Consider the following 16,748-nt stretch of genomic DNA (forward strand, 5'->3'; position numbering starts at 1 on the left):
CAGGTTTCACAATATTGCATTTATCTGCATGTGCTATGAATATGAACACTGAGGAGTAGAGTATGCTATCAAGTCACATCTCATTACACCTGAGTTGATGCTGTTCTCCTAAAATTATAAATAGAATGAAAAGTAATGATTGTGATCTGCTGTCACTTTATGTCATGGCAAATTTTGTATGTCTTGTTCACAGATGTATATACATGCTGAACATGTTAATCCTTCATTATAATGCCATTCATGGGACCCAGTAAAGTATTTCAATGTTGGAAATATTTTCCTTGATTTCAATAATTAAGCAGATTAAAGATAATATATCCCTATCAGAGTTGGTGAAAATTCACACATTGTTGCCTATAAAATGTAGAGGACATGGGATCTGAGTGCCTTGTCCCTGAACAAAATGAGGCAGGAACCTTTCAACATCTTCTGATGCAATTTGGTATGTACATTATCTTTAGATTTAAATGCATGTACCGTATTATGGATTTTGCCTTATCAGCTTCATTATTTAACAGAGTTGTGGCTCATGACAATAAACTTCATTAGTTTTGTTATTGTTGTTTCTTGTTGTTGTAAGGTTTAACGCCATTTTTCAGCACACAATAGGCTATACATGGCAGCCAGTATTAATGGTGGAGGAAGAACACGGGAAATCCCCTGAAAGAACCAATCTCAAGAAGCTACTGGCAAGCTTTCTCACATACCCATATTGCATAAGTTTTGCATGTGTCGTTCATGGGATTAGTATTGATTAGAATATTTAGGGTCATATTGGTTATCATCCTAACTTTAATTTCCACAACTTAACCAAAATTTGTTGGATTCTAGCAATATTTTCTTGTTGTTTAATATTTTTAATTTCATACATTCCATAAATTACAGACGTTGTGTGACATGATTGCTCACTCTCATTAATTTGGTTTTGAAAGTATAACTTGACTCTTTATCAGCTAAATTTGACATGTATCTTCAGATTGATGAGCCCATGAATAAGCATTCCAGGAGTTATAGCCCATATGATCTGTCCTCCTGACTTTAGATTTCACAGCAGACTTTATTGTGTTGCATATAAATTCCACTTTCATCTTTATATTATAAGAACTTGAGTTAATTTAATTTCAAATGATCCGCATTATCATTTAAAAGTGTTATGGCCTCTCCTAGCCTACCCTTCTAACTATGTTTTCTGCAGCATAACTTTACTAAAGAATTTTTATTTAGTTTAAGCTATCATATTCAATTATATAGATGAGGACTTGAATTAGATTTTCAGTATTCCAAATCATCATTTTGAAGAGTTATGGCCCCTGAATGTCTATCTTCTCAGATATTTACATTTCCAATGCAACTTCAGCTTAAGGGTCAAGCAACTACTGTTTGGTGTGCCCCTGGGTGAAGGTCACATCAATAACAGTTTTAGTTTTAATTATTGGAAATTATTAATACTTTAGTTCCGATATGCAAGTAATATCCATTGATACAAAGTGTGGATATGTTGAATGCAGGGCAATTATCATGCTCGATGTTTGAAACCATAATAGTGTCTTTTTGTATATAATGTCATTGTGCATCATCGTGATTTAGTTTAAACTGTTCAAGGGGATAAACAAACAAAATTATGTAGTCAAATGTGAATACTTACAGAACTTACCAAAGTTTTCACCCATTGACATAAATTTTACCTAAACTTTTGAATTAGTGTATTCCACCTGCCAATTATTTACCCAGTTATTTTTTCCACTTATTTGTTATCTTTACTTCTCACTTACTTCCACTGTTTCTCACAAATGTTCAGATTTCTAGATATTGCCAATGGGGATTGGGGTACAAATCGTGAGTTTTTATTGCTCATTATCAAAAATAGAAGAGACAACGTGACGAATTGATATTAAAAAAGTGAATACCATTAACATTTTAGCTGCTTATGTTTAATTATTTAGACCAACTTCATAACTTTTAGAAAGTACAATTTGATAATATTCAAATTGTGTATATGTATATCTGTACTTTTGTGATTATTGTGATTGGTTGGTGCCTAGGCATTTAATTTTCTCTAGTTGAAGAGGCCTGGGATTTGACTTAATAACTCGAATAATTTATATTATTTTACTTCATTAATTAAATTTTGCTTAAGTTCCTTATGTTCATCAATCCATTGCCCACCTGGATGTCTGTTTTATCCATCTGTTTATGTGTCTTATAACCTTAACTCCATCAACACTGATTTAAAGACCTGGGTGATCAAAGCAAGCATCATGTTTACTTAATTGATGACAGGATGATTTCAGATCATGGAGCTAGCTTAATTGGGATGATGGGCATTCATTTTAGTCAAAGGTATCATTTCAATTGTAAAAGATCATGTTCAATGTATAAATGCAGTTTGTGTCCATATGGAAATGCATCTATACATATTAAACATGTTCTTTTGACAATGGGCTAATGGTGGTGAAAGTTTTGAATCCTGAATATTGCCCAAAGGGCATTGGAAGGAGGGAAAGTGGAGCTAAAACTAAAACAATGCAGATATTTATGATGGTTTTCTTATATGGTTAATTCTTTTTTCAAGGCCTTCCGTGATCAACTGAGAAGAATTCTTCATAGAGCTGACATCAGAAAGGAACGGTCAATTAATGTTCAAGATGTCAAAACACTCTCAGGAAATGGTTGTTGTATTGTAATTGATCCCAGTGATGATTCAGGTAATATGTTTGTTAAATTTCCAATTGTTCTGTTGATAAATTTACAGGAAACTATATAATATGTAAGAAAGTCTATTGGACATAACGAGTGATCTTGAACACCCTGGTGGCCTAAGTGGTTAGAGTGTCCACCTATAAAGCAGAAGGTCATGGGTTCGGACCACAGCATAGTCACACCAAAGACATAAAAATGGTACTAACAGCTGCCTCACTTGGAGCTCTGGATATTGACCCCATCAGCTTACAACTGTGAAAGGAAATTATTGCAGGTAAATATGTAAATTTATCTTTACTTCTAATGCCACATGAATTTGAAGAGCAAACATCCATTCAGTCAGGTCAGCGGGGCATGAAGTTGGTGGGAACGTTTCCTGGTCAAATGTCAAATATTACACAAGTCTGCAATCATAGGCTTTACAAGAACATGTCTGTTAGTGAGTTCATACTGACGTTTAGTCTGTACAAGGCAATTGTGTGCGATGCCTTCCCTTCCAGAACTCAAGAATTGGATCTTTATCAAAAAGAGATGATAAAAATGTATGCCCTAACAAAAGGAAGCCCAGCTTTTTATGAGTATCACAAACAATTTGCACAAAAAGCAGCCATTTACTGAGCTCCATGAATATAAAAGTAGACTGGAGTAGAATCGTCCCCAAGCTCCAAACATATGTCTTATCTGTTTACAAGGTTGTTCCATGTCAGCATTGCTGGAGTTTTGTTCATGATTCAGACTTCTGTCATCTTGCTCCGCAGACAGCAATTAGTCAACCATAACAAGGCCCATCAGTGAATAGACAGATTACAGTAGATAGACAAGGTTGGAGAAGGATATTACACTGAGGTGTGACCTCATGACTAAACAGGTACTGCCAACTACAAAACCTCAATGACTAAATCAGGATATAGCAGTAAGATTTTGGGCAACCACACCAATCAACATCACTAGATTGCAAGAAGAATTGCAACACCATCCTGATAAAGAATTTGTGGATTATCCTATAAATGGTCTCTGCTATGGTTTTCATACGAGACTTTCTCATCAGCCTACTTCTTCATTCATGTGTAAAATTTGATATCAGCAACATCACAATCCGATGTAGTCGATGTATTACTTGAGTATGAGCTCTCCAAGAATTGCCTCATAGGCCCTTTTGAAAGTCCACCATTTCCTGTATTCCAGATTAGCCCCCTGGGCGTAGTACAAAGCAAATATCCTGGCAAGTACAGATTTATAGTAGATCTGTCGGCACCTCACTGTTCACTTGAGCATGAAAGTATCAATGCCTTAATCAGCAAAGAACATTTTTCACTCTCCTACATAAAAATAGATGATGCTATTCACATTCTGGTGCAGTTAGGAATGGGTGCTAATATGTGTAAGATTGATATTACTGATGCATTCAAGATAATTCCCATACCCCCAACATTGTTGCCTCTGTATGGTGTCAGGTGGAGGAAACAACATTATTTCTACACCAAGTTAGAGTTTGGTAGTAGAAGTAGTCCTAAGATTTTCGATACACTATCCAGAGCAAGTTCGTGGATAGCTCAACATAATTATGGTATATCACATTTCTTGCATTTACTGGATGATTTTTTTGTCCATTGATGAGCCTGGTTTTCCAGCTGAAAGAACAATTGCATTAATCCCATTGATTTTCAACAGGTTATCTATTCCAATTGCTCCCCACAAGACTTTAGGACTGTCACCAGTCATGGAATGCTTGGGTATAATTCTAAGCTCAGAAAAAATGGAATCTAGATTGCCACAAGATAAGCTGAGCAGATTAGCTGCACTACTAAAACCTTTCCAGCAAAGGAAACCTTGTATGAAGAGGGAATTGCTGAGTCTGTTGGGACATTTACATTATGCATGTCAAGTGATTACTGCATACTACTGAAGTTCCATTCTCGGCATGCAGTGTCGTTTGGGCATTCTGTCCCCAATCCACTCGACTAGGTTTTTAATGTAATTAAATGATGTTTACACAAAGAATGGAGTCCAGCCAGGGCCCGTGATGTGGGTCAGTTCTAGGTCAGTTCAGTGGACACCCACACTAAGTTGGATTAGCAATCAGCCAATCCGAGACAAAGGTCTGCTGTGCTGAGGTAGCTGACAGTAGCATTGAGAGTGGTCTGTTTTTGTTTTCGTATCCTCCACCACCCCAACCGCCACCTGCAGTTCTGTTACATCTGGCTCACCCTTCGCCTGCAGGTCTTATGTTTAACCTCCCACTAGCATACTAATTCCACTATCTCTGGAGGTGGCAACCAGCCCCTGCATACTAACAGGCTGCTCTTGCCGTATCTTCTCCAGTGGTATTTGCCACTATTGCATCATCAGGCATTCTGTCCCCAATCCACTTGACTTACAGACATAACAAGTTGTGGCGACTGCCTCAATACAGTGGCAATTCTGCCTTAACAGTTATGTCAGTCAGTGATACTGGCGAGTCCACCTCAGAACATCGGCAATTCTGCCTGGACATCAGTCATACTGGCAATTCTGCCTCATAGATAGGGCATGTTGGCCATTTGGCCCTGACATCAGTCAGACTGGCAATTCTGCCTCATAGTTACTGCATGCTTCTCTACCATCTTACCACAACTAACCTCATGCAGTGGAGGGTGAGACCCAAGGAATGCCAAATATGTATACTTATGTGCTGTTTTATAATGCTAAATAGTTGTTGATTAAAGAGTTTGAGACTACCTCTCTGTTGGTTCTTTGTATGCTTTAGTATCATATATGCAGTTCACCTATTAGTCAGTCCAGCTAGAGGTACCTATGGTCCACCTGTCCATATATTTTAGATTGTATAAAGAGGTGTCATTACTGGTATCAGTATAATGTGACTTGGTGGGACATGATGCTAAACTTCTGTGGCATGATGCCCCAGTGCTTGACATCAGATATTGTAGTGATATGACTGAAAAATTGTTAAATCGAAGTTAAAATCTAAAACACAGATCAAAATCACAAACATAAGTCATTGTATTATAGACATGTTTTTTTTTTCTTAAAACAAAAACTTGCTCTTGCCAGCAATTCTTTGACATATTTGCTTTATGTGAAATGTACAATGTCTGATGTAAATCCTTCCTCACTATTAATGTCTTGAATGACCTCATATATTTGGATTTTTAATGCAAAAACTACCTTGAAATGTATTTGGTAACCATGACTGCCAATTGAACAAACATAATTTGTAAAACATACTTTAACATAATTTACAAATATGGCAAAAACTTACAACAAAATCTTTAAACTTTTAAAAAATATTGTTTGGTTTAGATAGACTTTGATATAATGATTTCTGTTTGCAAATTAAAGGTCAGCCATGGAGGTCTCTGTTTCAACATAATTTTTAATCTTTCATACCTGAAAATCATATGTTGATTATTACTATAAATTGTTACTGCATCATTTACGAATAATTTTATTTAAAATTATGATTCACAAACGTTAGCACTGCCATTATCTGCCCCAGATAATTTTTGGGAGTTGATGTGTAACATGAACAAAAACGTTTGTGATGTAGAGATTAAACTGTAGGGAATTTGCAAAACCAATGGATCATTGGCCATGCAGAAATTAAAGAAATTGAAATAACCAATGCTACACCTAGAGTCAGTGTGGTCATCAAGAAGAAAACAAATATTTTACAATTATTTAAAAGAAATATAAAAATACTGTACATTCGAATGCTGAAGTGCTGGGAAAAAATTGTATTGGTCTCATATCTTTGAAAAAAGCTACAGTTCATTAAAGTGCTTCAATGGGGCAGACCACATCACTAGAATGTCAGGAGATCAACTATGAAAGAAGATCTTCTGTGGCAAGCTAAAGGAGGGAAAGCGATCTCATGGTTGTGAGAACCAATGCTTCAAAGATTCCCTCAAGCCATCCTTGAAATACTTAAACATTGACATTTAGTCTTGGGAAGATATCACACATGATGGCTCTACCTGGCACAGTGTCATCCAAACTAGAGTACAGACTTTCAACAGAGTTAACAGACTTTGAACAAAAACAGGATCTGTGTAAATCTCAGTCCTCCTTTACTGATCCAGCAAACCCCAAAATCGTCTAATGTCAAGTGTGCCACATACAGTTCAGAGAGCAAAATGACCTGATCAGGCACTTATGTACTCAGCTTTGCATGCAGAAACCAAACCAGTTAGTGTTGTCATTGTCACCTTTAAACTTAAAGGACAATCAACATAATTATTGAAAAGAAAATATGAAAATAATGTGCATTCAAATGTGGAATCACATCTTCATTTTATTTCTACATTTTATCTTATATGAGCTACAATGAGATAATAAATACATCAGCTCTGTTTCTTCAATCAAATATAATAGACAATATTGCTTCACAAATCAAATAGTCATAAATTTGAATTGAGTCATTGGGCACTCAACCCCTTGTACTATAATCACTTATTTCATCACATGATATACCTTCGTCATATTCTGCTTGATATTGGCTACCTTTACATTGCCATCATAAATGTATTATGCAAAGGTGTAATATAGACATGTGTTTATGGTTCAAATCTAACTTCCTTATGATAGATGACAACCTGTTTTTGAATATTATTCCTCTTGATATTTTCTGTACATCTCTTGATCATTTGCTCACTCTCTGATTTCCCTTTCTTCTTTATTTAGAGGAAATTATGCTGATTTGATTTAATTGAGGTGGGTAATACAATCAGTAATTAATTTTCATTAATTTTATTTGTTAATTATACAAAATGAATGGATTTTTAATACAATGCTTTACAAATGAACTTTGTGAACATTCTCCATTATTAACATTTAAGAATTAATATTTTTGATTGAGGAAAAAAATTTAATGCAAATGTTCATTGTACTACAATCTATAACAGGTTAAATTTTCAATGTCCATCTATATGTAAAGTTATTGTACTGTTTTCATTTGATACGTTCAAAAGTAACCAATGAATTTAAACCAATCAGTGTTCATACTAATAGAAAAAACTCTTGGCAGTATTAAATAGATATAGTGTTATGCACTGTTTGGGTGAGGAACAAATGCTGTTCAACTACCAACTTGCTAATGGAACTTTAAATGTAGTGGCCCCATGCACATATTCAGTTGGCATGGCTGAGAACATTTGCAATTACTGGTGACAGTTTTAGTGAAGTTACATGTTAATAAAAATACTAAACTAGTTTAGTGGAAACAAGGGAGTGTCCTTGTTTGTTTAGTAAAATATTCTGTTTGTGCTAATTAAATGCTTGTCAAACACCAATAAAATTTATAAGATCTGAAATAAAAATGATTAAATTTTCTTCTTCTTATTTGTTTATATTTTTATTACCTGAATTTATAATAACCTTGAGTAATAAGGTAGTGCATTAACAACAAGACTTTCTAATGTTAAAATTGATGGAATATACTGATTGGTGAGTTTAAAAAACTTCTAAGGTGTCCCAAAGTATGTAATCTTTGAAAATATTCCAATGAATGTTTGTCCCAAAATTAATACACCATGATTATTTGTGAATTTGTTTGAAACAAAATTAAGATATTCTACTTTTATTATGTCCCAAGACATTCATTTATACGTACATTTGTTCATGATGTACATTCATGTGCATGCACATACATACATGTAAGCATACATACATACATATATACATACATACATGCATACAAAAATACATACATACATACATACATGCATGCAATACTATGCAGTACTTGACCTACAGAGAAGTAACATAATGTTATGATAATGCTATGAAGAACTGCAAACTTTACTCGAAGAATATAGTATTTTATGCTGTGATTCCAAATATTTTGTATGAATAATATACTCTTGTACAACAGTGATGATTCTAATATATATATATATATATATATATATATATATATATATATATATATATATATATATATATATATATATATATATATATATTGGGGTCATATTTATTACTTCCATGTATTCAGTTTTGCAATGTTAATGATTTGTTTTTAAAAATGTACATATTTCGTTGGGTATTGTAAAGTGAACATGATAGTGCGAAAAGTGTTCCTCATTCTTTGTGATGCCATGACTAAAGTGAGACTAAACACAAGTGGACAGGTTAAAAACAGAGATGAATTTACAAGTGTTGGTCTAGTAACTAGTCTCAGGCCAGATGAAAGCATTTTTTTTTCTTCAGATTCTGCAATGTAGGTATTATTTCTTTTGCATGCAATAGTATAAGCATATTTATTCTTTGCAGCAGGGTACCATGCAGCATTATATGCAGACTTAATTTACACACAATGCTGTTGGTTGATATCAAGTTTAGAGCCATACATCAGTCTCATTATTCAGTTCTAATTTTAATACATTGGCATTTGTGATTTTGATATTGGCAAAGTGAATGTAGGATATGTATTTATTGAAAAATTCTAGTAAAAATCAAAATAAGATCTATGTAAATTGTAGGTTCTACTAAAATTTTAAAATGTTGGACATTAAATAAAATATCATATTTCTAAAATTTGTCAGTTGGTTCTGCTTCGCATGTATTCTATTATTGACAATTCCTGCAGATCAGTAATTAGTCATAGACCAGAAGAGCTTATGGATGGTATTACATCAATCACCTGTTGTTCATCCATGTAGAAATTAAGGGATTTTTAACATTCTAGCCAAAATCATTGAGTGATGTGTTGTAGTAAAATGTGCATATCTGGTTTTTCATTAAACTTTCTTCTATTATTGACAAGTCTTCTGCTCTATAACTGTCCATACACCAGAAGAGCTTATAGGATTGTCTTTCATCTGTTGCCCATCTATCCTCTGTCCAAAAAGTAGCACCAGTTTCTTATCACTACACCTCCAAAACTACTTGGTCGAGGATTCCCATGAAACTTGACACACATAACAAAAATGGTCTAGGTCTAAATGAAACCAGTGTTGCTCAGATATCACTACAGCTCCTCAATAAATGGTTATATTAACATTAACTGAAGACTTTATATGAGGTCTGGTAGGTCCTAAATGACAATGGCACCTTATAATCTGACATTGAATATAGCTGTCATGACATAATTTTTTATATACTCTTCTCGCCACTTTTCCTAAACAGAAAGTGAAATTAATGTGAGGTTTTTGTCCAAAGACATCTTGTAATGTCCAGCTGATCTGATATTTAATATGGTCAACACAAACTTGCACTATATTGATGGTTATATGAACAGGAATTTGTTTACTAAATAAAAATGTAGGGGGTCTAGCTGGTCGTAAATGAAAACGGTGCTGATCAGATGTACCTATAACCACCATATCAGCTTCCTTGACAATTTTGTAATTTTTATTGTTACGTCTCCTGGGTGGATGGTTGTATCAACATGAGGTTTTCACTTAAATACTTTTTACGATGATCTAGTTAGTATTAAATGAATATTATATTGACATGAGGTCTAATATCATTGGCCGACTTAAAATGAATTGTCATAACAGCATGGTGTTTTCATCAAGAGACATTTTATAATGTTTTGTTGATCCTAAATTAAAATGTCACTCGACTTACAAAAATCATACTAACAGCTGCCTTGCTAGATGCTCAGCATTAAGACGTTAGTGTTAGGACTGGTTTGCCTGGTGTCAGAATAATGTGACTGGGTGGGACATCATACTACATGTCTGCAACATGATGCTCCAGTGCTAGACATCACTATAAACTGCCACACTGCAGACATCGTAGCAATATGACTGAAACATTGTTAAAGCTATGTTAAAAATCCTAATCACACTCACACTAACTATGTGATCACTTTGAAAAACTGGATTTTGCTATGCCTCATAAATGGAAAGTCATTAGAAGCTTTATTATGGTGTCTAGCTGGTAACAAATAAAAATGACTAACCCTTAATACAGCCACCATGTTGGTTTGTTATCATGAATATATTCTTATATCTGCTTCTTTCAAATGGATCACTATAGCAACATGGGATTTTCACCAATAGTCATCTGATGATATCTAGGTGAAACGGTGCCAGTCATACATCCAATGTGACTGCCATAATCTTGAAAATCTACTCCCCATGAATGGATCATGATCATTATGAACCTGGGGGCTAAACCAAAGACTTCCAATTAAGTCTCTTTTGTCATAAATGAAAATGGTGCCATTCTAAGATCCAATACATCTACCATAGAATCTGTTGTTGTTGTTGTATGGTTTAATGCCATTTTTCAGCACATGATAGGCTATACATGGCAGCCAGTATAAATGGTCGAGGAAGAACTTGGGGGAAAACAAAAAAAAAAAACCCACAGACACATAAGCAGCTACTGGAAAGCTTTCTCACATACTCACATTAGCCATTGATCCAAGACATGAACCCCTGCAGACAGAGGTGAGATGGCAGTGATCCATAACAGTGAGCACTTTAGACCACTCAGCCACTCAGGGCGCCCTCCCCAGCAGCTAATTTAAATATTGTTTCCACTGATGAATATGAGAGCTACTGTCAAAACTGAGCTGTTAAAAGGAAAAATTGGTTTTATCTTTAATTTCTGGAAATTTGTTTTCCCTCATTGAACATCAGTCCCTTGAATTCAAAGGCCTCTTGTTTGGCAGGGTAATATGTACTGAAATTTAGTGTAACATTAAGCCAATTAAATTTTTGATGGGCCAGTTACATTTTAAGTTTAATGGCCAGAAATATAGCATACCTTAAGTCTATCACTGTCATTTTGAGAGTTCTGATACATTTAGGAAATACCCTCAAGGAAGTATTTCTTAAAAGCCATCATTAATCATGCCTTCTTTCCCATTTACACCCTATTACATATCTACAAAGATAGAATTTCTCTTTGATTCTAGAAGAAAACAAGGATCAGCATTACAGATTGTATTCATACATGTATATATGTTCATATTTGTTTCTGTCATTCATGTACAGTGATCTATATAAAATATAAGTAGCATATTTTTATACAACTGCCGTTTGGCGGATTAGATTATCCAACTGTCTTTTGTCCATCACCTTTTCCTCTTCAACACAATATCTTCAGTTTCACAGGAACTACCACTGTAGCAATCTACAGACAAGTTCATTTTGATAAAAACCTATCAGTTTGAGGTTAGAAAGTCAAAGGTCAAAGTTAATATGAATGAAAGAAGAGACGTGATTTATGCACAATACATTAGTTCTTCATCACATACCTTGATCATATTTATGGGATGGCTTGCACTTGGGTTAAGAACAAGATCTGTTGATTTCAAGGTAAAAGGTCAAACATCAGGTCAATTAGAGAAGAAAAGCTTTTCTTATATAGTAACTGTAATTCTAGACTGTATCTTGACCAAAATTAACTGTGTAGAGGGCTAGCACTTAGGGTGTGTAAGGGTTTTATTGGTTACAAAAATCTAAGTTCAAGGTCATTGTGGCTAAAGTCAAATGAGTTTTGTTCACATGAAGTTCAGTGAGCACACTTTATGGATGGATTGCGCATGGGGTGAAAAAGAAACCTTTAGAGTCTGGGCTGTAAAGGTGTCATGGTCATGGTAAGTCAGATTAGGAAAGATTAGTTTCTGCACAGTATCATTAATCCAAATGTGCATAACTTGACAAAAGGTCATTATATTAAGTGTTCAATAATCTCCAGAGTCAATGGTGCTGTACTAATGCCCACACAGATACTATTAAATACAGGGCAAGTATACAATATGCCATTTACAGAATTCCTGTTTGCAAATATATATTTTTTCTTTTAAAATACAAAAAGACATTTTTAGAATGTATTCAAAGTATATAAAACTGTTTAATTCTACTCATTTACTTGAACATTGTGTACAAATTTCTTCTACTCTAAACACAATAAATATTTTATTATAATGCATTCACTTCAGTTAGGACAAGTTCCAAATGTTCTGTACATCTGCATAAATGACTTCTTGATTTAATAATATGCTTTTTAGATAATTTATTCAGCAATCTTGAACATGTTAGTTTATTATCCTTTCCATTCATTATTTGCTCAGTAAAATAACTAGTTGCCAATAAAAACTACTTTTGGGGGAGCTTGAAGGGTAAAATATGTGTAAATATCAGAAAAAAATTGAAAGTGACAGTATGTTGACACTGGTAAAGTTATTTCTTTTATTTCAGCTTGCACAGTTGGCAAAATAAAAGTAAAAGTCTGCACAGGAGATATCTTAAATGAGACAACAGATGCCATTGTTAACAGTGTTGGTGCAGATTTTGTATTTCAAGGTAAGATTAAAGTAAGCTACATTGTTTCACAAGTTTTGCTATTTCCATTAAGTTTACTCAAATGATTCATAAAACACCTTATATATATGTACTATTTATATTTAATATATATGTTGCATGTCTGACTTTGTCCATGATTGAGGGTAGAGTTTATTCTTACCTTACTATTGTTGTTAACAAATTTACTAAAATTTTGGTTCAAGGCCAAGCCATGCTTACAAGTTTGTTTTAGAATGTTCTGGAAGGGAACTTGTTGAATGTTTGTTTCAATTTTCCATTAGTTTCTCGGAAAATCTGTTGCATCACTGATCAAGTGAGGTGTCGATATATAGAGAGAGAGATTTGGTAAACAGTTTTACATTCCTGTTTAGTATGAGTCTTTGTGAATCTATGATCAGAGTTTTTTTGTTCTGTTGAGATATACTTTAAGAGGAATTATTCATTGGAATCTGAGAGTTTTTGTTGACGTTTTGGACTGAAACACTACAGTTAGGTTTACAGAGAACTCTTTCATTTGGGATTATTGAGAACTCATTCAAAGACATTCAGGATTATATCTTTATGGTTCATCAAGATATTCAACCCTCCAGTACTTCAGGACATTCAAGATTATTGGAATTCAGTTTGAACATTATGTACTTTTGAAATCGTGATAGAACATTTATGATTATTTTAAATTCAATTCACAATGCTGTAAATATCTTTTGAAGTTTCACCTAATATTCTTGCAAGTGAATTATCTGTTGTTTTTACTGAACATGTTATTTTCTCTTCTTTCAGGTTACATAATTTAAGACCATGGAGTTGTAGCAATAATAATAATAATAATAATACTGTAATGCATAATTCAATCATTTCAGCTACTAGCCAATATAACAAATACAATACAAAAGATTGTATTTAACAGAAATTTAACATGATGTTAACCATGAGTATACATACACAATTTCTTGTACAGAATAAATGTGTAATATTACATAGGTGTTATTACCACTAAGTGTATAAATTATCAAAGATTCTCTAAGATGAAATGCTGGATTAATATAATAAAAAATAGTGCTTATAATTATTATTTGATTGTGGCTCAAGAGGGATGCAAATGTTTCTAATATATATGAATGATTGCCCCTGTGTTTACACTTCAGATATTATGGTTATCATTCTTTAAAGAAAATAACCAATTTTTAAAATAGTAGTATGGTCTAAAATGCTGTTGTTTGGCAAAATATTATGGTATAGTTTTTAAATTAAATAAATCATATATATAAATTTAAGGTAAAACATCAGTGACAAGTGTGCAACATTTCTGGTGATTGTGAGACAATATATAACTGTTATCTTCCATCTTAGTGAAAATGTGGAATATGTGTACCTTCTTCGCATGATACACGAGGCTAATGTAAAGGTACCACTAAATCACTGCAGGTCAGGGAATGTTTCTAAACTGACTGTTATAGAACAAATCATGTGATTAACTAACTGCATATCAGTTTCTACTTAGATTAAATAACAAATGGCAGGTCTGTGTCCTCAAACAGTTTGACCAGTATAAGGTCAAAGAGCATTTACTGCAAGCCTAGCTAAGCAGTGTTCATCTAATTCAAATTCCAGAATCTCAAAGATAAAAATCTTTGTTCTTTTTGTTACGTAAAATACTAAATGTTAGAGTAAAAATATTCTAGGTAAAAGACAGAATTTTTTTTAGGTATTTGCACCATTTGGAGTGAAAAATATTAATTTCCCCAGTATATGCTACAGAAAGGTTAATATAACTTAGTCTGTATAATATCAACAAGTTAGACTAAATAGTAATTAGTTTCTTTTGTAACATGTGCATTTTTATACTTTAGTTTTGAAGTGGACTTCAAGAGAGAATAGTCTATCACTAAATAAGTCTATAAAAATAAATGTTTACCACATGTTATTAATTTACAATGGATGACACAGAGACAATACATGCTTTGTACGATTGGTCCAGTGTTTTATTCTGGGCCGCCTTGGAGCATATGCATTCATTAGTGGTTACCCATCTGAGGACTTTGGTTTTCCTCCACTTCAAGGGTCACTAATATTAATCTTTGATGTCACTCCACAAACAGGTAATGTCAGAGACAATTACCTATTAAAAAGTTTAAATCTTGAACCCCATGCATTGGGCAGCATTTTCTGGCATATGTTTCATCTTTTCTGCTCCAATGAAATGGCTATAGATCCACAAAAATGTTCAACTTGAAGAGATCGCTTGATTATATATCTAAATATCAAGTTCATCAGATGTGTATACTTTCTCAGTCCCTGTGCAGTGATATTTTTCCTATGCTACATGAGCAAGGTGACATGTAATAAGCGCCTAACATAATGATAAATACTTCAGCTAATGATGTTTGCAATTCATACATTTCCATACATACTTTTAAATTAACATCTGGTAAATGTAGCCCCTTAATTGGGTCTATAAATATGGACTTTGGAATTTGCATTAGGCTCTGAAATTGCCAATCATAATGAGATTTGAACTTTTAGCAATTATCTCTAATATTACCCATCATATTGTCATTTGGACTTATCAATTGGCCATCAGTTCTGAAATCACCCATCATAAGGAGAACTGGTCTTTTGGTAATCAGCTCTGAAATCACCCATCCTAATGATATTTGGACATTTGACAATCAGCTTTGAAATCACCCATCCTATTTGGACATTTGACAATCAGCTCTGAAATCACTCATCCTAATGATATTTGGACATTTGACAATCAGCTCTGAAATCACCCATCCTATTTGGACATTTGACAATCAGCTCTGAAATCACCCATCCTAATGATATTTGGACATTTGACAATCAGCTCTGAAATCACTCATTTGGACATTTGACAATCAGCTCTGAAATCACTCATCCTTTGGATATTGGGACATTTGACAATCAGCTCTGAAATCACCCATCCTAATGATATTGGGACATTTGACAATCAGCTCTGAAATCACCCATCCTATTTGGACATTTGACAATCAGCTCTGAAATCACCCATCCTAATGATATTTGGACATTTGACAATCAGCTCTGAAATCACCCATCCTATTTGGACATTTGACAATCAGCTCTGAAATCACTCATCCTAATGATATTGGGACATTTGACAATCAGCTCTGAAATCACCCATCCTAATGATTTTTGGAGATTTGACAATCAGCTCTGAAATCACCCATCCTATATGGACATTTGTCAGTCAGCTCTGAAATCACTCATCCTAATGATATTGGGACATTTGACAATCAGCTCTGAAATCACCCATCCTAATGATATTTGGACATTTGACAATCAGCTCTGAAATGACTTATCCTAATGATATTTGGACATTTGAGAATCAGCTCAGAAATCACCCATCCTATTTGGACATTTGATAATCAGCTCTGAAATCACCCATCATTATGAGATCAGAAATCATCCATGGAATGAGGTCAGCAAAGAGCCACCAATGAGAATATTTGCTAAAATTAAGTTGTCAGAATATGTTAACCTGCTAAAGTAATAAACTTGAATTAAACCTTTTCTGTGAATTGCAGGGGCTGTATCTGTTTCATTGAAGCAAAATTGTCCACGTCTGGAAAAGGAATGCCAGAAAAAGGGTAACATTATTTTGTATGCAGCAGTATCCCCTTGGAAAGAGCTTTGTCTTTATAATTTTACTCACTAAATGAATATAATTCACAAATAAATTAGAGTTCAGATATAAATATGCTTCTCTGATTTTGTTTAATTCTGAGCTTGACTTTTTAACGTAATTAT

General features: G+C 33.9%; 1 protein-coding gene across 2 annotated transcripts in view; it reads left to right on the plus strand.

Moving 5' to 3' along the window:
- The window catches only part of LOC149795355 (protein mono-ADP-ribosyltransferase PARP14-like), a 135,144-nt gene that overhangs the window by 66,896 nt on the left and 51,500 nt on the right, over positions 1-16,748 (plus strand). For both annotated transcript variants that reach the window (XM_089965131.1, XM_089965130.1), the window contains 3 exons: positions 2,573-2,705; positions 12,858-12,962; positions 16,526-16,588. In XM_089965131.1, the coding sequence (XP_089821257.1) occupies positions 2,573-2,705; positions 12,858-12,962; positions 16,526-16,588 (301 nt within the window). The remainder of the gene's footprint in view (positions 1-2,572; positions 2,706-12,857; positions 12,963-16,525; positions 16,589-16,748) is intronic.

Source organism: Sinohyriopsis cumingii, chromosome 7 (assembly GCF_028554795.1).
Source record: "Sinohyriopsis cumingii isolate HCF-2022 chromosome 7, ASM2855479v2, whole genome shotgun sequence".
Classification (NCBI taxonomy): domain Eukaryota; kingdom Metazoa; phylum Mollusca; class Bivalvia; order Unionida; family Unionidae; genus Sinohyriopsis; species Sinohyriopsis cumingii.